Below are 24,055 nucleotides of genomic sequence, written 5' to 3' on the forward strand. Positions count from 1 at the left end.
TATAACCCTTGTATATTAGGGGCTACACTATGTTTCTATTGTGCAACTCACTATTTTAGTAAGAATTTATCACTTAAAAATTTCATTCGTTCGGAAAATTTAAACCCTAGTCGGGATAAGTGATGAAACTTTATTTCATAACCCTGGGGCATATAACCATCGTAACGAAGCTTAACGGGGTGTACGAACCTTGTGTTGCAAAGCTAAACATCCAAAAAGGTCACAAACAAAGTCTCTCTCAATATCTCTTTATCAATCTCTCTCTCTCTCCCAAATCTCTCTCATAACCTCCCTCAACTTTTTATAAAGATTTGGGGGCATTCTGACCCTTAACTTAGCCAAAAACTACGCAAAACGGGGAGTTAACGCGAAAACCAGCCCTTTAGAGCCGAACCTTCTTAGAGCCAAAACCCTAAGAAGCGAAACCCCAAGGAACCGAAGGTGGTCTTAAGAGCCGAAAATGGCTCTAAGAACCGAAACTGCATATGGAACCGAAGCCAAAGCAGTAAGAACCGAAACTGCTTGAGGACCGAACTTCGTTTCACTTCCTTCCCTTCTCGCCTGCGAGATTTCTTGGATCGAAAATACTCTTGGTTCTTCTTCAGAAACGAACCCTCCTCTCAGTTCTAATCATTTCAAGGACCGGACCTCGGTCCTTCGTCCGGATCTTCGCAACTTCTTTGACTTTTCCCGGTTTTCGACCATTTTCGTGTTTTAAGCCTGTTTTTCATGATTTTAATGCGGGGTTTTCACCTAGACTTATATTTTGACATATAAGACCCCATATTTCCATAATATAATCACATTTTGAGGGTAATCACTATCTAAGATTAAAATATAGTGGGTAAGTTATTTAGGTGGAGTGTTGACTTATCATTTGGGCAAGGATACAAGTTACCTCCCATACCCACTCCATGCCGATATCCAGTCACTAATCCATCATACCTGGTCATTCCATCATCCTTTTTCCCACCATTTTCCAGCCACACTCTTGATCAAAGGCTGGAAAACTCTTATCTCTCCTCCCATTTCATGCACACTCCATCAAGAAGCAAAAACTCATTCTCTCTCTCTCTCTCTCACTATCCCTCTCTAATATCGAAAATTCAAGGTTGATTACAAGTTCTTCATATACTCCTAGTAATTAATATCACTCATCAGATGATTATTTCTCTTTCTTTCTGCTTAAATCATGGATATCTTATACAAACATCATCATATTCGTGTTAGATCTTCGAATCTTCAAGCATCTTCTAAAGTGTTCTTGATTTGGACACTTCCTTTCCTCATCATCCACCTACTAAAACCACACAAAGTGAGTTCATACCCCTATATTTTTCATGTTTTCTTCTAGTTTTCGGGGGAGAATACAAGTTAAAACACCAACAACATAACTAAACTCAAACATCAGCTTTCAACAGAAAAGTTAATGTTCATTCACGAACTGTTTTGGACATCTTAAACTTTTTAGTTTTCAAAACTGTATTAGGTGAAAATAGTTCAGGTTTATAACTTTAAAATGACTACTTGCACACGTCCATATGATTTTTCTACAATTTATGGTGATTTTTACAAAACTGCCTATCACTGTAGCTATGAATTCGGACTTGTCTGTGAATATGAACATTTTCACACCATTTAGGGGTTTCTAAAAATCATAATAAAATCTATGAACAAACTAGATACATTTTTTAAACTCTCAGAGTTTACGGATCTAGTTTTCGATATCGTATGATTTTTCTGTGATTTTTCTAAATCAGTGTAGAAATGGTAAAAAAAAACGAATTTACAGATTACAACTTTATTAACACTTTGTAACATATTGAGCAAAGTGTAAATCTTGGATGACTTCATATTTTGCATGCATTTTCTGTTGGGATATAATTATATTATAGAAAAATGTTCACTAAATTGTAAGAACTCCTTTTTATTACAGTTAATGCATTACGAGGCACGATAAACATAGTATTGTCTTGCTATATATTCTACTAACACGGAAAATGAATACTGCACGTTACAAACATTTGAATAAACTATAATAGGTATACTTTATGTTGCGTATACATTACGAAAGAATCCATTTCTACAAAAAGTGGTTTTCATTTTCACACTACGTAAATCTGTTAATGAATAAATTTGTGAGACATTCGCTTCACGTTACTTCCAAGTAGCACAACAAAAGTCCTTTAATTATAACCAGAATCTCTTGTAGGGACAACGTGATAGTTGTGTATAGATCTATGTCGAGTTTGACAAACCCACACCTTAGTTGCATGCAACAGCTAGACCGGCAGGTCTGGGGTGAAAAATGTGATTAACATTCCGACGCCTGAAGAACGTCGTATACAAGGCCCACTAAGTCATAGTATGGTTATAATAACTCACATGGGGTATTAACAATCATAAGATTTACAGGATTTCCATTTAAACTAACAAGTTTATGTCGATTTAAACTTGCATGATTTACAATTTTATATGGAAAAATACTAGTACACTATTAGTCTTGGCATTTAAGACTACAATACATTTTAAAAAGAGAAAATATTGGATTTTCTGGAACAAACATTACATTTACAAGGAGGAATTTAAACATTTCATACAAAAAGCTTATGAACTCACCAACTTAATTGTTGACACTTTTTCAAAACTACTTGTATTTTCAGGGAATCAGTAAAACAGGTAAACAACGGATTTTGAGGATGGAACACTAAGGCGTCAAACATTGTATTTTTGTCAACATAATGTAATTGATTTAGAAACATGTAAACCCATGCTATGATGTAAACTTTTCAATTATATTTATGTTGGTTGTTTGTACTTTGAGCACTATCATACTCATTGTTGTGATGCTTTACATGAAGTCCTCCACCTCGGACGTTTCCGCCATCCTTGGTTTGGGGGTGTGACATGTTTAATTACTTTAATCAATCCAGTTCTAGTCCCTTTTCCCTCTTAATGCCATAGGCATTTGGAAAATTTAGAACGTTCGAATATTTCAGCATATGCAATCGATCCTATACTCGAAGCGTATGGGACACGATTCATACTAAAAAACATGATACTTTACCAGATTCTTGTTATAATGCTGCCATATATAGAATCCTTTTAAGTTGAACATTTTTCAACATAACATCTATATATGTCCTTTGACTAAATTTGATTAAAATTTCTCGATTCAAGCTTTTAGAATTTGAAACGAAGTATAATATTCTCTCTCTTAATTATAGCAAAACAACTTTTCAACCCCTGCAACTTTGCAAAGTGAAACTTTTGTTTTCTATAATTAACATTGTTAACTTGCAACACTTAAAATAATAATCATGCTCCCACTAACATGATAATTATACCCATACCAGCATAACATTTATGCTCCCACTAACTTTGACACGTATTCTAAAATAGTCGGACTTCTAGAACACAATACTTATTGACTTCCAAAGTTCATCTTTCTAATACGATATGCTTCGATAATCTTTTATATAAGCTTATTAATCTCATACACCTTTCCTTAGATAGCTCATATGTGTGTCTAAACAATTTTTAGAACTATGAAAAGGGATGCCATAATCATAGTCTCAATTGTTTAGACCTTTACCATTTCTCACAAGTCTATGTTAGTGTGCCGGTTACCCATACATGCTCCACTAACGACTTTGAGAATGAAAATATCACAATTGGTATATACTTAAAATCTACTTAGTGAAAGCTTTTCCTCACCATCATTTTCATGAATCCCAAAATACCCTCAAAAGTCAAACTTGGTCAATGTCAAAGTCAATAGTCTATGTTGACCCAACTCGTCGAGTGCATCTCCTGACTCGTCGAGTTTCTTCATGTCTCAAAAATCATGAAAAGCCTGAGGCAACTCGCCGAGTTACTAGAGCAACTTGTCGAGTTATTCAGTATACAGAAAGCAAGAAAACCCTCACCATCTCGTCGAGTTGGCAGAGCAGCTTGTCGAGTTTTCCTAGCCTTAATGCATTAAGACACTTCCAAGCGAAACCAAAGTCCAAAACTATAGATCTGGTCCCTTAGGACTGAAATACCACGTAAAGTTGTTAGCTTTACGTCCATGCATGGTATTAAGAGGACCAAAACACTCAAATAAGGCTTATCAAGGGACCTAGGGCATGAAGGAGGGCCAAAACTTGATAAAGTTGGCAACTTTAAGTCTATGGAGGCCATGAGATGTCCAGATTTGAAACCATGACTTCATAACATGCTCAAGTCCAAGAATGGTCGCAAAATAAGCTAATAATAACAATAACTTTCAAAATAAGAGATTTAGAAGAAGGGATGATCAAGATAACAACTTTATACCTCCAAGTAGCTAGCTGCAACAACACTGGAAATCCCAGATCTAAAGCTTCTCCCTTTCAACCTTGCAGTACCAACCTCAAGCTCCTTTAAGAAAAGCACCAAAGACCACTCTAAAAACTCCCACAAACTCAAAATGGGGAAAGGTACATGATTAGGGTTTTCTCTGTACTGAGGGGACAATGAGGGAGGCCACAAATGAGCCATACGTTCTTTAAATAGGGTGCAAACCCTAACAATTAGAGTTTCATAAACAACCGTCAACCCATCGAGTTTTTTCTAAACAACTCGTCGAGTTGAGAGCTTCCCATACGTCGAGTCTGAGTCCATTAACTCATCGAGTTTATAATAATTTGTATTTAAAGCAATAATCTCATACATGAGAGTAGGGATATTACAGACGACCCATTTGGCCATTCGTTTGACATCTCTAGCTTTCCCAAATCACACTTAATTGGGTAATTAGTTTTGATGCAAATTTTATGAGTTTCAAACTAATGCCTTAATTTGGTTGATGTTGTAAGTAGTGTTAGGATTAGTTTTTCATGATGAGAATGCATGGTTTAAGCATCTAGAAGACTCTTACTTACATAGTATAACATATGTTGGTCACTATTTTGTTCCTTCATAAGTACGACATGCATAACATCCTTATAGACTGCAAGGTATATAAATGGAAATTATCCATTTTTTGTTCTTACCAACAATAGGATTGAGGATGGTATTCCTTCAATTCTTTGAAGATTCTAAGAATAGGATGCCAATTAGTTTCCTGACTTTGTCCATCCGATTTTTTGTTTTTCTTTAGGATGTCATAAACCAGATTACAGCTTTATGAGGATCCAAAGATAAACATATCCAGGGATGTGACTCTGCTTGTCAATCTTTGGATATCCTTAGTTGATGTTAGGGACTTTAAATTAATGATTGCCTTGATTTGCTTCGAGATTGCTTCTATGCCTCTTTTAGTGACCATAAACCATAGGAATCTGCCTTTTTTTTTTTTTGAATTTTGAATTGTCATTCTAAGAGGTTGGGCTTCATATTTTATCTGTCGAATATGCTGAAAGTATCCTCTAGATCTTTGAGGTGATATTCAATTTTCTTGGACTTGACAACCATGTCATCGATGTACACTTCTATGGTGTTCCCTAATTTATCCTCGAACAACTTGTTCAATAACTTTTGATACACATAAGATATTATGCAGATATGGTTCACATACTACATATATTTTATCTTTTAGAAAAACAACACCGAAATGATTCAGACATGAATTATTCGTATGGTCAAACAACCCCTTAGTAAAAATATCTCAAATGATAATTTTTTGTAAGACATTTTTACTGTTTAAACATGTTTTTGTAAAAAAAAATTATACTAAAAGGCAAGACTTTTGTAGAGCCGTCACTTAAACCACTTAATAAATTCGAACCTTTTAGCATTTTTATTGATTTTGTCCATTTTAATTATATATATAAAATGAAAAAAATGTCTACTTTTTTTTTAAATGATACAAATACAAAAATTTAAAACATATTGTTGTAATATACTTAAAGTATTAATATGATACTGTTAAATAATATGATGTAGTATTAAAATTTGAAAATTTTTATAAGACAAGTTTAAATAACATATGAAAAAATAAATAAAAAAATGATATTTTTTGATGAAAAGTTTAATAAATAAAAAATAAAAAACTGATATAATAACATTTCAAATACATAAATTTTTATAAAAGGTTGTTGTATTTGTCTATTAGATTTTCCACTAACTAATTAATAATTTTTTTACTCCGATATATATATAAACTTGCTTAAAATTTTGTTATCTTTTGAAAATGAAATATTGGATAAAAAACTTTTTACTAGAAGATCATAATTTTTAAATGACTAGTATTTTTTTTTTTAAATTTTGCATTAAAATTGCTCTAATAAAAATAGTAAGTTTTCAAAATGTTAACAATAACAACTTAACATATACAATTAGTTTGTCTGATGGATCATCTTCTAGACTATATTTGTTGTAGTAGTTAAAAAGTTAACTGATAGCTGAAAAAGTAATTGTTAACTAAAGAAATAGCTGCTAACTTATAAGCTAACTAATAAAAATTGATGTTTGATAAAAAGTAGTTGAAACATATAAAATGACATAAAAATCATTTAGAAAAATATAATATTTATAACTAGTTATGAGATCCATGTATTACATGAGTTAATTTAAAAAAAAATATAAATATAAATATCAAAATATTTAAGAACTTTGAATTTATAAGAAAATAAGAAAAATAATGAATTATTATAATGAAAATGTTTTTTATCTTTTAAATTTAAACAAATAATTGAAATAAATAAAAAAACTAATGAACTATAATTTTTAGAACTTTCAAATTAAAAGATAAGCTCATTAACAAAACTGATATACATTTAGTACTATATTTATTGTAATTATTATATTAAAATATTATGTGAAATTTAATAAAATAGAAAATTATAAAATGACATTTGAAAAAAAAATAATTCAAAATAACCACAAAATGACATTTGACAAATTGAATGAAAATATGTGACAAGTGGCAAAAAAAAACCTTCATTTATTAGAGAGGATTAATTAAGGTTGTATTTGAAAAATTATAAAAAAACTCATAAAAAACTAGTTTAGATAGCTTTTTAAAAAACTAGCTTATAAGTTAGTTACAGCAATAACATAATTTTTTTTTTTGAAAAATAAGCTAACTTCCCGACGTAACCTTAATTAAAATTAAAGTAAAAGTGCTCTCATTTTATACTTTGGTAGTTTGGTTTACTAGTCCAGGTATATGAATTTATTTATTTTACTCTTTCGCCATTTATGGAGAGATGCCGAAGGGCCGAAAAGAAGTTTTTGAAATTCAAATTACTACTAAACTCACTATTAAAAAATGAATACACGACCGATAAATCTCTTCATGTCCATCCCTTTGTAAATAAATAAATGTTAATGCTTGTTCGCTTTGTAAATACATGTAAATAAATAGTTTTTTCTTTAAATTGTTAACTAAATGTCCGGCCTGTTTTACATATTTATTAAAATAAACAGAAAAATTTAGAAGAATTCAAGAAATAGTACCATCGTATTTTAGAAAAGATTCAAAATAAAAAACAAAAAGGCAAATGAGAAAAAATAGTCAGGTTTATAATGTGAATAAGGCTAGCGTAATGGCGCCAAAAACAAAAACCATAAAGAGTGCCAAAGAAGCCATTACTAACCCAAAAACACAAAGAGTGCCAAAGAAGCTATAAGTAAGTAAGTAACCGAATATGCTCTTCAAAATTCAAATCACCAAAAAACCCGCAAAAACAATAAAATAAGTGTTGTATAATTGCAACTTATTACAACCCATGTGTTAGGCAAATTACTTTGTAGTGTGTTAGACAAAATTGTAATTTCTTGGATCTAAAAAATAAGATAAAGTTTGGACTTAAATTTTTTTCATATGTTTGACAGCTGAGTTTTAAAGATTTTAGAAAATTTAGTTTTTAAAGAATCCGAATAAACTTTGTTCAGAATCCACGTTTAAATCATTTATTTAAAAACCTACGATTATTTTTTTTAATTTGGAGTTACCTAATACAAACTATGTGATATATAGAAATTTATCTATTTTAATAGCTATCAATAAATAAGTTATAGTATCATTTATCAAATAAACAGAATCAACACATTTAAGTCACAAATAAACATTATTACCTCCATGTGTTTGTTTTAGAACTCATGCTTAAGTTTCAAGATTATTTTCTTTGTTTTTTTTGGGACAAACCATATAATTAAATGTGTTAAAATGTTTTGATATTTATAAATGACAAAAATTAACCATATAATTAAACTAACAAAAGCAAAAGCAAGTGGTCCCAAACTCCGAAGACAGCTCCACACCTACCAAATTTACCCGCGCCTATCCAACTGGCGGGAAAGCCTAAATTTTGAGGGAAACCCTAATTCCAAAATTCAAACGCCTCCACACACACACACACACACACACTTCCCCAATCCCCATGCTATATAATCCGTAGTAGTAGCCTTCTTCCTGTTATCTACAATCAGTTACAAGAAACCCCCTTCTCAATTACTCTCAAAAACATGTATGTGGTGAAGAGAGATGGGCGTCAAGAGACTGTGCATTTTGATAAAATCACTGCGCGATTGAAGAAGCTCAGTTATGGACTCAGCATTGAGCACTGTGATCCGGTGCTTGTTTCCCAGAAGGTGTGTGCTGGTGTTTACAAGGGTGTTACGACCAGCCAGCTTGATGAACTTGCCGCGGAAACCGCCGCTGCTCTAACTGCCAACCATCCCGACTATGCTTCCGTAAGTTCCTGTACTCGCCCTTTAATTGTTCATTTGGTTGTATTTATTTTGTTTTTTAGATAGATAGATGCTAATTTGTTCGTTAATTAGGGATTTTTTTCGCAATTGTTACTTGCGATTTCGTTACTTTTATGCTTCATTTCATAATTGATTTTCATAGAGTAAGTGGTAGACTTGTTGTTTGTTTAATTGGCAGCAGTTAGTTAGACACTCAAAACATTTGAATCGCACAGCGTGGATTCGCTATTTTTTCAAGTTTGTAGTTGATATTAGCTAACATATCCTCTTTTCGAATCTTAGAGTTCTTGATCAGAGTTTTTAGGCTCCGTTGATGAAATTAACTAGTATAAACCTTTTCTTCTTGTTTGAATATGATCATTGACCAATTGAATTGCTAATAATTGTTTTATCTGTAATTTGCATTTCATACAGTTGGCTGCAAGGATCGTTGTTTCAAATCTGCACAAGAACACTAAGAAATCATTTTCTGAAACGTAAGTGAACTCGATCTATCTTAATTAACACCATTTTGTTCATATCAGTGTTTAAGGTCCTGATCTGTATAAATCTCGGTTGTCGTTGCAGGATCAAAGATATGTACTCTCATATCAGTGACAGATCTGGGCAGAAGGCTCCTCTTATTGCTGACGATGTTTATGAAATCATCATGAAGGTGACACATACTCATCAATACACTATAATTGTTTTCTGATTTAATTCTGATGTTATGGATCTATCTAGCTTCTAGATCATATTTACTGCTGGCTACATAGCCATCAGCATAATTCAGAACTGATGTCCCTTTATGTACTTGTTTGTCTGTTCTGATGTGGGGATCTAGTCTTATTATATTATTTATGTTTGAATTGTTTATTGTTTCAGCATGCTGCAAAGTTAGACAGTGAGATTATCTATGATCGGGACTTTGACTATGATTATTTTGGATTCAAAACCCTTGAAAGGTCTTATCTCTTAAAGATAGAAGGAAATGTTGTGGAAAGGCCTCAACATATGCTGATGAGAGTTGCAGTTGGGATTCATAAAGAAGACATTGATTCTGTAATCAAAACATATCATTTAATGTCACAGAGGTGGTTCACTCATGCTTCTCCCACCCTTTTCAATGCTGGAACACCCAGGCCTCAAGTATGAATAATTATCTTTACCTTTCTTTGTTTCATTAACTTGTATCTTTCTTTGTTTCTCACATGGGGTTAATTATGTAATTTGCAGTTGAGTAGCTGTTTCCTGATATGCATGAAAGATGATAGCATTGAAGGCATCTATGATACTTTAAAAGAATGTGCTGTTATCAGCAAATCAGCAGGGGGTATTGGTGTCTCTGTTCATAATATCAGAGCAACTGGAAGTTACATACGTGGCACAAATGGAACATCTAATGGTATTATTCCAATGTTGCGTGTGTTTAATGACACTGCTCGATATGTTGACCAAGGAGGTGGTAAAAGAAAGGGTGCATTTGCTGTTTATTTGGAACCATGGCATGCTGATATCTTTGAGTTTCTTGATTTGAGGAAAAACCATGGAAAGGTAGCAATTCTTTTTCAATTGTCAATACCATTTAAAAGTTATGTTGAAAAATCATAATGGGGGTTCATAAAGTTCTAAACTTGATTCTAAAATCTTGCAGGAAGAGCAACGTGCTCGTGATTTGTTCTATGCTCTTTGGGTACCTGATCTTTTTATGGAAAGAGTTCAAAGTAATGGAACTTGGTCTTTATTTTGTCCAAATGAGGCTCCAGGTTTAGCTGATTGTTGGGGTAAAGACTTTGAAAACCTCTATACCCAATATGAAAGACAGGTAAAACTATCATTTTCATCCAACTTTTTATGATTAAATTCGTTTTTTTATACCAGTTCTATCAGTTAATTGAATTTCTTTTGTACAAATTCAGGGGAAAGCTAAGAAAGTTGTTCAGGCACAGAATCTTTGGTTTGAAGTTTTGAAATCCCAAATTGAAACCGGAACCCCTTACATGCTATTCAAGGTAAGTTTAACAAACTTTTGAATACTTATGTTTTCTCTTCATATTAATTTTCACATTGTAATAAAAAAACCTTTTTTTTGCTCTTATTAGGATTCCTGTAATAGAAAAAGCAATCAGCAGAATCTTGGAACAATCAAGTCTTCAAATCTGTGTACTGAAATAATTGAGTACACAAGTCCAACAGAAACTGCAGTGTGTAATCTTGCATCCATTGCATTACCAAGATATGTTAGAGAGAAGGTATAACTTTTAAAAATATGTTTTTAAATATGATTATAATTTTTATATTTGTTATGCTTAATTTTAAGTTTCAATTATCATCTCTTTCAGGGAGTTCCAGCTGAATCTCAACCATCAAAGCTTGTTGGTAGCAAAGGTTCTGGCAACCGATACTTTGACTTTGACAAACTAGCCGAGGTTTGACTAATTGACTCTAATACTCTTGTGTTATGCTTTAGAATCTAGGATAAAATTCAAGAAATAGCAACACCCTTTCACTGATTTGCTTTTTATAGCCTCTTACTTTATTAGTAATGCAATGTATCTATAACAAAAGTAGAGAATAAATCTCAACAAATTAATGAAAGTACATTGCTATTTCTTGCTATTAGCTCTATAATCTATAATTTCATCATGATTATAAATCTTTACATGTGTTATCTTATGCAGATTGTATCAGTTGTTACAATAAATCTCAACAAAATCATTGATGTAAACTACTACCCTGTTGAAACTGCAAAAAGGTCAAACTTAAGACACAGGCCTATTGGTATTGGGGTTCAAGGTCTTGCAGATACTTTTATTTTGCTTGGTATGCCATTCGATTCTCCAGAGGTAATTCTTATATTCTTTTTTATTTTTAATCCTCAAATTATTTTCTGCTTTTCAATTCTAATCATATATATTCTGTTTTTGAAATCCAGGCTCAACAACTGAACAAAGACATATTTGAGACAATTTACTACCATGCCCTCAAAGCTTCATCTGAATTAGCTGCAAAAGAAGGCACTTATGAAACATATCCTGGAAGTCCTGTTAGTAAGGTATGTGAAAATCTCTTTGGATTGTATTGTTTATATTACCTTTTTACCCCTAGAACAGTACTTTTCAGAAACAAACTAGGGTTTTAGTCTTTTGAAGATGCATTGTTTGCAACTTTTAATTCCTATGTGAATTAACAAAGAACAACTTTATGGGTTTTGAAATTACCTTTTTACCCCCGGAAACAAACTAGGGTTGAGTCTTTAGAAGTTGCATTGTTGGATTTAGAGTTGTAACTTTCTGTTCCAATGTGAATCAACAAAGCAAACAAATTTATTGGTTTTCAAATTAAGGAAAGTTGTGATTTTTGATTTTTACTTTTTAATAAATAGTTGTTAATAGTTATGATTAATTATTGTGAAATGTATAGGGAGTTTTGCAACCAGATATGTGGGGAGTGACACCTTCGGATTTGTGGGATTGGAATGCTCTTCGTGGAATGATAGAGAAGAATGGAATACGCAATTCCCTTCTTGTAGCTCCTATGCCAACTGCTTCAACTAGTCAAATTCTTGGAAACAATGAGTGTTTTGAGCCATACACTTCCAATATCTACAGTCGTAGAGTTTTAAGGTGAGTGATTATGATTCCATTCTCTTTTTATAATGGAATGGTCTATTCCCATGGAATGAAGGAATCAAGAAAGGACTGAAATGGTTCATTCCATTGGAATCAAAAAATGGAAAAAAAAACCATTTGTTTTATCTAATGGAATGGAATCACCTATTCCATTCCTTAGCTAATTTTTTTTACTTCATTTCATTATTTAGCAAAAAATGAAAAGCTGCTAAATTATCCATTTTATTTTTGTAAATTGTAATTTAACAAAATCTTTTTTTTGCAGTGGTGAATTTGTTGTAGTGAACAAACATTTATTATATGATTTGACTGAAATGGGGCTTTGGTCTCCAACTCTCAAGAATCAGATCATTTATGAAGATGGATCTGTTCAGAAAATTACTGAAATCCCTGACAATTTGAAAGCTATTTACAAGTATGATTTAAAACTCAATTTTCTTTTATTGATTATTTTTTTGTAAAAAACCTCATTCTAATGTGAAAACATGATATATAAATCAGAACTGTTTGGGAGATCAAGCAGAGGACTTTGGTTGACATGGCAGTTGACCGAGGATGTTACATTGACCAAAGTCAAAGCCTAAACATTCATATGGATCAACCCAACTTTGGAAAACTCACTTCTTTGCATTTTCATGCTTGGTCTAAGGTACTAAAACTATATTAAACTAAATTTAATTTATGAAATCGCTTCAAAGTAAAAAAATACAATAAATGATTAATTTTTGTGTTGTGTATATCAGGGGCTTAAAACTGGGATGTATTACTTGCGATCAAGGGCTGCAGCTGATGCGATTAAGTTCACTGTGGATACTTCTATTCTCAAGGTAACTTTTTATATTGTTAAAATCATTTTCTTTTTTTTATTATTAAATTGTATAGACTAAAGTAATTGGAATGAATGTAGGAAAATATAAAGGCAACAACTGGTGAAGAAGATGATAACACAAAAATGTCACAAATGGTGTGTTCTTTGATGAATCGTGAGGAATGCATGGCGTGTGGAAGTTAAAGTTGTTGAAATAATTTGATTTAATGTTTGAAACTTATGGAATGTTAAGTCTTGTATTTTTTTTATTTAGGATTTAGGGGTTTGAGAAGTATTTTGTGTATATTGGTATGTGAGATGAGGGTATTTGGTTTAACGTTTAACTTGGATTATTATATAAATATGGTATAAATATGTTTAAATTTAAGTGTTACTTCATTTATCTGTTTCCAACTTTCTATTGAGATTGCTCTAGTGATAGTATTATTTTTGGTAGAGTTAATTATAGATCATTTTTGTGTTGTGTATTGGGAAACAATTCTTATAAATAACATGTAAGGGGAACATTACAAGGATCCATATCATATTACGAAGCCTAAACTACAACACGTGACAACAACCAAAAGGACTTCTATAACCTCAAATCTTAAAACAACACCTTGGGCTTCATTAACTCGAAACAGCCAAAGTGGACCATTATACCCTCCAAACTTTGGAATAACATCCAAATGGTTCAGCCAACACAATGAGCTTGAGCGAGTCAGCTTTGAAATTTTGTGCCCAAGCTAATCAATAGCTTTAACAAAAAAACCCAATCAAATACCAGGTATATATAGATTATATAAATCATAAATCACAAGTATTTATAAGTATTATTTGTAGCAAATGATGTGTAGATTTTTCTAATCAAAACCTACTAAATGTTGAAATACATGTACGTGGAATATATAGATAAATTATTTCATCGACGCAAAGTGCTTTTATGGTTTAAACCCAAAAGCACTAGGTATTTTAATATGTCAACTTTGTAAAATGATTTTAAGCATAGAGTATTGGGAAATTCAGTAAAGTAACCCATACATTTAAAGTATTTGGAAAAAAATAATCAATATTTTATAAAATTTATAAAATATTCACTTTCTTCTATATGGGAATTACGGAGATTATTCAGTCTTGTATACCCACGTTTCTGGTAGGATATGTACCTATTTTATAGGTACAATAGTTTATAAATAGGTTAGGTTGTCATTTGTTTTAGTGTGTAATCAGTTTTTCTTTTGAAAGTAATATAGCAGTGAGAAGAAGTCCATATATACTGGTTGTTGTGTAAATCACATGAGAGTCCATAGTTGTAGGTGGGTTAAAGGAAGGGCTGATTAACAACACACATATTCTAGGATAATATATTCTAGAATGTACGGTCATTCCGAATGTACATTGCTATTTATTCCTCCATTCTATAGTTTTATTTTTGGATTACATGCGAAAAATACAAATCTACTTCCATTATTTTTAATTTTATAGCATCCTACTTTATTTTTATACTATTAATGTTACTATTTTTAATCTTTTATGCAATGCATTTTATGTAAATAGAAACTAAGACAATCAAAAAACAATACAACACAAAATATGAATGTACATTGCTATTTATTCCAAGAATATCCTTAAGCCTATCTAAAAAAATCCGTTCAAATTCCAAAGAAGACAATTTCCACTATTCGTATGTTTTCTAATGACAATTAACAAGAGACAATGACAGTCCTTATCGAATGTTGGTTTGTTTGTCAAAGAACCGGGTTTTACATATAGTCAATTGTATATTGCCTTATCTAGAGTTCAAAGTAGAGAAAAATTAAAATTGTTAATTTTAGATAAAGATGGTAGACTTACAAATAAAACTTTCAATGTTGTGTTTAAAGAAATTTTTAGAAATTTATAAACAATTTTAAAATTTCATTTCTTAGTACATCTTTTATTTATTAATAATAAAACACACTTTATTCTTAATTTTCATTTGTAATTTAATATATGTTTTCATATATGTTTATTAAAATATCTTAATTTTTAATTTGTCATATAAAAATTGCATTTCCATGATTGACTGCGGTTGTTTTTAATCTACTCAGTTTTATATTTCATTATACAGTATCATCATTTTCTCATTAATTTACACATAAAAAACATTGCCCGTATCTTCATAATATTTTATATTAATTTGAATCAACCATTATAAAGTTACAGACAAAGCATATAACTCAATAAATTAATAACTTGAAAATAATGTAACACACGCTTTCTAAGATGGATCGATTTAGGGTTTCAAGGAGTCAAAATGTCGAATTTTGGAGGAAATGGGGTCTCACGATGTGAGGAGAGTTAATATGTAAATTTTGTCCGGACTGATCTCACGACATGAGGCATAGAGGCTCACGACGTGAGAACTAATGCAGCCCAAGCCCATGATCTTTTAGAGTTTCCTTCGTATTTAAGCCCCTCTAAACCCATTTTAGGGTTCATTATCAGCCTCCAAACCCCCTTTCACCTCAGAAAACCCTAGCCTTCACTCCTTGCTAGATTCTTGGCCTTTTTGGAGCATTTCTTGGTTTGAAGAAGAAGAGATGAAGAAGATGATGATGATCTTTTGGAGAGGCTTAAGGAATCATCACCCTCATCACCTCACATTGTTTTTGGACCTTTGTAAGTGTCAAAGCTTCCACCTTTATTGTTGTTTGTGGCTAGATCTAAGTATTGTCCTACTTTTCTCCTTGGTTGAGCAAGTTTGAATGAATGGAAACCATAAATTTGGCAACTTTATGGGTTATAAGGGTCTTTAGAGTGTCATGAAGTTCAGATATAGTCAATGGTTGGGTTTTGGAACCTTGCATGAAAGTTGTATGACCTTTTCTTCAATTTTGGCCCCAAATGAGATCTAGACATGAATTTGACTTACATGCCTATAAAGCATCAACTTTTAAGTGTATTATGGAGTTATAAGACCTTCTGGAAAGTTAGAATAAAAGGATTAATGGATTAAGGACTTAAGTTGTTGGATTTTGGCTTCAGATTGTGCTCACGACGTGAGACATAGGGTCTCAGGATGTGAGGATTGAATGACTCGTTTCTGTTAAGCTTCTTGGGGCTCACGACGTGAGAGAAGGCTGCTCACTTCGTGAGGTCAGCTCCAGTGACTTTTCATGTATGAGTTGGCTGAGTCGAGTCAAGATGAGTTGGAATCAGACCGAGTGAGCTCTCACGACATGACCAGGGGCTGGTCAAGACGTGAGGCTAAATAGTTGACATTATGGGCGGTTGACTTTGACTGTTGACTGTTGACTTTTGGCTTGGGTTAACTTTTGGTCAAGTTTTATTTTTAGAAGGTAGATTTAGGGTTTACCTTGTGTGGATTGAAAGGAGGTGTTAAGCACCCATCATTTCGCTTGAGAGAAGTTAGTTGTGGTCGGCATAGTTTTGAGCTGAGTGTTAGTCGAATTTGTGATTCAAGTGAGTCTCCTCATTGAACTCGGGGGTCGAAGGCACCACTATTGGCCCACTGGTTTATGTTATATAGGAAGACCAGGGGATGGCCCCTGACATTTGTATGAAAGACCTGGACATGGCTCCCGCCAATTTGCATGCAAGACCAGGGTATGGACCTTGATAGTTATATGTATAATGCTAGTTGTCTTTGTGATACTTGCATCGAAGACCAGGAGGTGGCTCTTGACACTTGTCTACAAGACCCAACGTTTTAGCCCCTGACCTGGCATGGAAAGACCATGATACGACTCATGTCATAATGGCAAGACTATGGTTGACACATAACAATCTCTATTATATATATGGTATGTGGTATTTTGGGGAACTCTCTAAGCTTTATGCTTACAGTTTCATGTTTACGGTTTCAGGTACTTCCAGTATGAAAGGGAAGGGCCCGGCATGACTGCACATCATCCTCCAGAGTTTTAGCATTGGTAATTTATGATCTTTACTCTGATGCTTAAATAACATATTCACTTGATTAGTTTTGGAACAACTCTTTTGTATAGTTTATTGTTTTAAAAATGAAAATTTTACTATGAAATTTTGGGAGGTTACAAGTTAGTATCAGAGTGTCACACCATCGGCATGATGGCAAAAACACCGAGCTATGTAACTTTCAGAGTTGTTGACTTTCTGGAAGAGGCCTTCTGGTCGATTTCCATTCCATTTGATAGTATGACAGTTGTCTGTACTATCTGTTTTAGTGTTTTATTGATGTGTTTTGGTCATAAGAACATCCTATGTGCTCATACAAACCCTAATGCTTGGATCTAGGTTTCTCTATTGTACATGCAAGTTATCCAAGACTATAAACCCTAATTCTAGCATTCAAGTAATCATATTAACATGAGAATAGGTTTAAGATATTACCTTGATTGTTATGTAGCAATAACAATCCCAAATCCTTCTTGTATTGACTTTAGAAAGCTTAGAGTCACAAATGTCACTCCTCTAATGGCTCACAAACACCAAGAGCAAGAGGATGAAGAGGAGAGAGGATGGAGGCTGCCCTAAAACATGTGAAACCCTAGAAGGAGTCTTATCCACGTTTTTGGGTCATAAGGGATCTATATATAGGAGGCTATTAGGGTTATCTTAACAAGGAAACCCTAATTTGGATGCTTAAGCCCTAAGCAACCCATGGATCCCTTTCCTTAAGGCCTTGGACGATTTCCTTATGGGTTTCCCCATAGAATTCGTCCATTCCTTAATACAAGGCAATCCATGGCCCAAATTGCAATTATCTTATAATTACAACTCTAGTCCCTTAAGTTTAATTAATCTCTTTTAGCCACAAACTTAATTCTTATTAATTCTTGACTAATATTAATTATACAATATGATTTCTCCTTTAATATATTATTCTCATAATATATTAATAAATCATATTTAATCCTTTCTCTCCATAATTCATCCTATCAAGTTGCTTTGGTGAAGGCAACACAAAAGGACCATGCACCATCGGGTCAAGTACATACCAAAATAGTTATGGACTTAGACACTAATCCAACAGTCTCCCACTTGGATAAGTCTAATAACTATTATGCGTATGACTTCAGATCCTGATCTGCAATCGTAGCTTTCCAAAGCCGCTGTCAACTCTGATCCTATCAGATACGCGTGTCCTTTAGATAAGGGATCATATATTCCTCCATTCTAGATATCGTATGAGACATAATTTCAAATCATTCTATTTGTACTATTTCTCGACTTCCGATTTATGACGACTGACTAATTGAACAAATCAAATTAGCCCTAGCCCGGCCGAGCATTTACGTTTGTCATCACTAAATCATCGAGGGGACCAAAGATATCACTTTTATCCTACTTTGGATAAAAGGAACAGATAAACTTTGATTCAATGCTCGCTTGCACTCACACACCGAATCACACACAACAATATGTTTTATGACACCAAGTTACTGGTGCGTTTACATATTATCAATGTGCAACCGATTTGCAAGATACAACTCACACATCTCGGTTTCAAGAATATAAAATGTTATCGTCTCACCAATCACTCGTGATGCAATTCATGGAGTGATCCAAGTGAGTGTGTGTTTAATCCAATGCTCAAATTCATATTCATAAGCACTCACGAATGTTGCAGCAAACATTTGCTTATGTCTAATACTCTTTTAGACATTCCACACACCAATTCAGGATAGTCTTTATTCATACCTACTTCCAACGTATGAACGACTGTGGCCCGTTCGAATAATTTGACTGTTCTTAACTAATTAAATTATTCAGGAAGTCAAAACATGCAAAGTGAAACACAAGAATAATACTAATCCCATATGGCCTCAACCCTTTGAGCATAAATAAAACACCTTTTATTTATCACCATATCGATTACTCATTATTTGTCGTTTCGGGTAATCAACTTCGTACTTGAATTATTACACTTGTCCCATGCTCCTAGCATGTACACAATGTTTACCTATGGTTCTTACTTTGTGAAATAGACCAAATTGAGCACATTTCCAATCATTCTCATTTCACAACTCCAAATCCTTTTTCCATAAGTGAAAGAATATCAAATTCTTGCTACTTATAGAATATGCTAGATTCTAACATTTTATGCAATGATCCTTTCGTAATATCACTGCACCAAAGCCACAAAGACTATTGCCAATGATATTACAAAGTCCTCTATCGGAGATTGTTACAAGCCAACTCCTAAGATATGATATCTCTCATTCAAAGAACATTCCTTTGAACATCCTTTTGCATAAAAGTTTCTAATCTAGTCAAAGGTTTTCAATATTCAATTCCCAATATGGACACGTTTCCATATTTTCCATATGACAACTCATTCTTAATAGAATCTTATCTATTCATAATAATGTCGATATGGTCCATCCAATACTATACTTCCAACTACTCACAAGCGATTAATCCTCGTCGAACTTTGGATTGTCCTTTGATAGTTGTTTAATTATCTTAGTCAAAACTGATTCTTGTCCTTTTCCCTCTAAATGCGCTAGACATTTGGAAAATTTTAGAATGGTCAAATAGTATAGCAATTGCAATCGATCCTATACCCGAAGCGTATGGGATACGATGCATAATGTCTTACATAAAGATTTGATACTTCATCAATCTTCTGCCATAATATTTTATTTGCTATGTTCTCAAAATTCGAATTGTGAAGAGGAATGCCGTAATCATAATCGAAGTTTTGAGAACACACTATGTACCTTTGACTAAATTTATTAACATTTCTCAACCTAAGCCTTTAGATTTGAAATGAAGCATAATATTCTCTCCCTTAATTATAGCAAAACAACTTTACAACTCTTGCGACTTTGCAAAGTATAACTCTTGTTTTCTATAATTAATATTGCTAACTTGCAATACTTGCCATAATAATCATACAATCATAACATTTATGCTCCCACTATCATGATGATTATTATAAACATAACACTTATGCTCCCACTAGCTTCGACATGTATTCATAAACATCTTAACTTTCAGAAAAACAATACCTATTGAATTTCATGAGTCCATGTTTCTAATACTTAATGCTTTGATAACCTTTTATTAAGGCCTTTTGAACTTATACACCTTTGCCTTAGATAGTTCATATGTGTGTCTAAACAATTAAGACTAATTGCCAAACCTCACAATTCAAATCATGGAAAGGGATACCGTAACCATGATTGAATTCGAGAATGCAATTTTACAATAACTATCTTCTTAAAATCATTCTTAGTGAAAGCATTTCCTCACAATCATTTTCATGAAGGAGGAAATCTTATGACACTTAGATTTAAACGGTGTATGTGTTCCTATCCATGTGAATTTGCTAAAACCAAGGTTTACGACAAATTCAAACTCATATGGATCGAACTTTCTTAATCTCGATTTCTTGCCTTATGGTAGCACAGCTGCCCACCATGTCTTCCAAGTAATTAAGCAGCTCACCTTTTCTTATCAATGTACTTTCCATTGATCAAGGTCCTTGCCTTTTATGCATTCAAATGAGAACTCATAGGACTCACATGCATAATTAACTCGATTGGATTGGCACATAAACAAAATAATGTCAACACGATAGGTTGTAAACCTCAACTCGTGTGCTAGTGATGATCGATAAGGTTTATTTGATTTGTTCTTGAAACCTTTCAAGACCATTAAGACTCCCACTGACTCCTTGACATATAAGATTCTCTTGTCAATAACCATTTCTTGACAAACAAATATTCAAGAGTTAGTGCAACTTTTATCAAAACACTTCATAAATTGGTCCTAGTTGGTCTTTGTCTTATCCAAGACATCACAACTTACCAATTTTAAATGTGCAAGAATAAGAAAACCTTTTTCCATATTCTACATTTGATGAATGTTATAAACCTTCTTAATACTTGTCACTCATTGTCATAATCTTAACTTTAAGACTTGTTATTGGAACGAAGTATGATTGACTTCTTGATTTAACCATTTCTTCAATCCTTGATTCCTCTTCTTAGACATACAATTGTACTAAGACTCATCTTAGAGGATCAATTGAGATATGGTTCTTAATCATTAAGACCTATCATAAAGCATAAAAGCTACTCTCCCTTCTTCTTAGAATGGAGAAACTTTTATCTTTCTGCCTACATGCTTCTTCTTATTCGTTTTGCTATTGATTTAAACCTTTTTAATCAATTCCGAATTACACTTAATCTTATGAGTATAATCATATTTACTAAACTTTTAGTAAAACATGACGAATGTCTTTGTTACTCTTATGGCGGACTTTGATCAACACGCAACTTTGTGTACTCGATCTCCTAGTCCTTTATTTGACACTTTGTCAATGAATTAGTCTAATTTCCAAATATGGAATTTCTCATTCATCGTGCAACCAAGTTGCATGATTCCAAGTTTCTGTCCAATTGAAACTTGGGCGATGAGAAACTCTCCCTATTTGGTAAATTCTCGAATTTTCCATAAACACCATAAATAAGAATCATATCCATTTGTTGTAGAAATATGCAAACACCAATTTTCATAACGATTTCATTGCAAGGAAATAAACAAATAAATAAATAAGTCAAACCAAAATTTATTTTATTTATAAAAGCAGCGGAAAACATTTGTCCTTACAATGCAGAATCCATTGAAAACTATGTACTTCAAAAGGAAAATTTCTAACAACTCTATCATAACTATCTAATCTCAAAATCTAATCTTCAAGTCCATGCGATCAAGATCCATTCCTTGTGATTAGATTCATCTTGCTCTTTCACCAAGCTTCCTTTCTTTTCACCGATCCTGCAAAACATTCAAATGCAATCTTATCACATCATGTATTAAGAATCAATGAATAGGAACTTAACGAAGTTAGATAGTGGATTTTACCTGAAGCACAGCCATACTCTTTGACTCTCCCATCTTCTGGACTCTTCAGGCTCCTTGTGCAGACTTGTATCCAACGCCCTTTCTTTTGGCAGCAAACGCAAGTCGGTTCTCCTAGAACGTCCTCGGAAGCATGGTTGGTTGACTTTCCCAACAAATACGCTCCATTACTTCGCCAAATCATTTCTGATTCAGCAACAATGAGCATGTAAGTTAGGTCAATGAGGTTGTCGTCATGATCCATCATATAATACTTTCTTTTGAACTCATTATACGATTCAGGAAGTGACTTCAAAACCCAATTCACAGCCAACTCATCCGGGAATGACACAACCAACATTATCAACCTATCAATGTGTGATTTCATTTCTAGAATGTGGGACACACGGGTTTACCATCTTCATGTTTCATTTCCAATAGGGCTTGAGTGATTTTGAACTTTTCAAGCCTTTGAACTTGTGGATTAGGGAGAACAATCGGAGGAGGTGGAGGAAGTGAAGCATGATTTCTTGTTCCTCGATCAAATCGTGGAATACCATCTTCATGTGGAATGATTGTTCCATGGGATTTGGGAAGACCATAGTTGTCGAACTTTGACATTTACAAAACGGGAGAAAACGAATTCAAGTTAGTTGATTGATTTGAGTCCTTAGCAAATCACCCAAATGAGATACTAAGGCTAGGACCCAACACAATATTCTACAACTCGGGAGAGGGATGTTGTAACCCAAATTGCAGAACATTTGAAGGTAAGTGAATGACGATTCACTAATTTCCACCATGAAAAACGAAAAAGAAATTTAAGTTTTAAATCTATGACAACTCCTAGATCCTTTGAGATTCATTGAACATTTCAATGGCATGTTTAAATCTCGATATGCCCCTCTAGTTTGTGACTGGGATGCCGAGGATCACAAAGCGGGTGTGAATAACCATGCAAACTACATGGTGCCCTCACATGTTACAGTCACCTATTCGATGTGCCGGTAAACCACACACGCTCCACCGAACTATGACAAACATTGAGTCACCCTTTGCTACCTTTGCTTAGAACCATTTAGTGTGCCGGTAAACCACACACAATCCACTAACGTCTTCGCAAGGGCACAAAGTGTAATTTCATGGAATTGCATCAATTCACTTTGCCTAAGTAACTAAGATTGGGAATTTGAAAAACATTTAGTTACTTTTGTACTTCATTATACTTATAATGGAAGGTTTTGTCCTATCCTACCCGTTCGGCTAACGACCCTCCACTAGTCAAGAGTGCGGTGGGTAAGAGTGGATACCCATTCAATCGCCATTTTATAGGCAATTTCCTTAAACACCCCTTATAGACCAGCTTCGTGAATGAGGCCTAGTAACGGTAAGACTGACTTTTACTCATATATATATATATATATATATATATATATATATATATAATTTTAGACTTTTAATGTTATATATAGTATAGGGTGTATTTTACACTTTTAAAATATTAGGTGGTCAAATTTAACAATTATACTTTTAATTCAATTAAAATGTAAACCAAAAATTTATGGATTTATTAAGCCTCTTTTAATTATACACCTTAATTAATTAATAAAACCATAAAGGTGTGATTTGAATCTTTTTCAAAACAATACTAGGGTTTTAGAATTTAACATTCCTAATTAAACTTTTAATCAACTTTTAAATTCCAAAACTTGAGGGCAAGTTTTGAAACATTTCAAAATATTAGGGTTTAGAATTTAAATATACATCAAAATTAAACTATTAATCAAAATTTAAATTCCAAAACTTGAGGGCAAGTTTTGAAACCTTTTTCAAAACATTAGGGTTTCAACTATTTAAATTTCAAAACAACAAAACTTTTGAGGTCAAATTTAAACTATAAAACCTAAAGGGGAAAATATGAAACATTTCATAACACAAGGATCAAATAACAAATAATCTAAATTAACATTTAATCACATAATTATCCATATTTGATTTATTTAATGATTTCTTGCAAAACAATTTACCAATTTAATCAAAATAATTAATCAATTATCACATAAGGAAACAAATATTTTATTAATTGATAAATATGTTCAATTAGATCAAGAATATAGTC

At 32.9% G+C, this 24,055-nt stretch overlaps 1 protein-coding gene across 1 annotated transcript; it reads left to right on the plus strand.

Moving 5' to 3' along the window:
• The first annotated feature begins 8,310 nt into the window (after positions 1-8,310).
• On the plus strand, positions 8,311-13,500 carry LOC145097100 (ribonucleoside-diphosphate reductase large subunit). Its single transcript, XM_079034603.1, has 16 exons — positions 8,311-8,664; positions 9,097-9,158; positions 9,250-9,337; positions 9,547-9,810; positions 9,898-10,215; positions 10,316-10,486; positions 10,581-10,673; positions 10,764-10,913; positions 11,004-11,090; positions 11,343-11,507; positions 11,597-11,716; positions 12,085-12,287; positions 12,559-12,708; positions 12,795-12,942; positions 13,037-13,120; positions 13,201-13,500. Exons 1-16 carry the CDS (start codon positions 8,437-8,439, stop codon positions 13,303-13,305), a joined length of 2,436 nt encoding a protein of 811 aa, XP_078890729.1. The 5' UTR covers positions 8,311-8,436; the 3' UTR covers positions 13,306-13,500.
• The last annotated feature ends 10,555 nt before the right edge of the window (positions 13,501-24,055 follow it).

Source organism: Lactuca serriola, chromosome 4 (genome assembly GCF_051521515.1).
Source record: "Lactuca serriola cultivar US96UC23 chromosome 4, Lser_US96UC23_V15, whole genome shotgun sequence".
In the NCBI taxonomy this organism is placed as follows: Eukaryota; Viridiplantae; Streptophyta; class Magnoliopsida; order Asterales; family Asteraceae; genus Lactuca; species Lactuca serriola.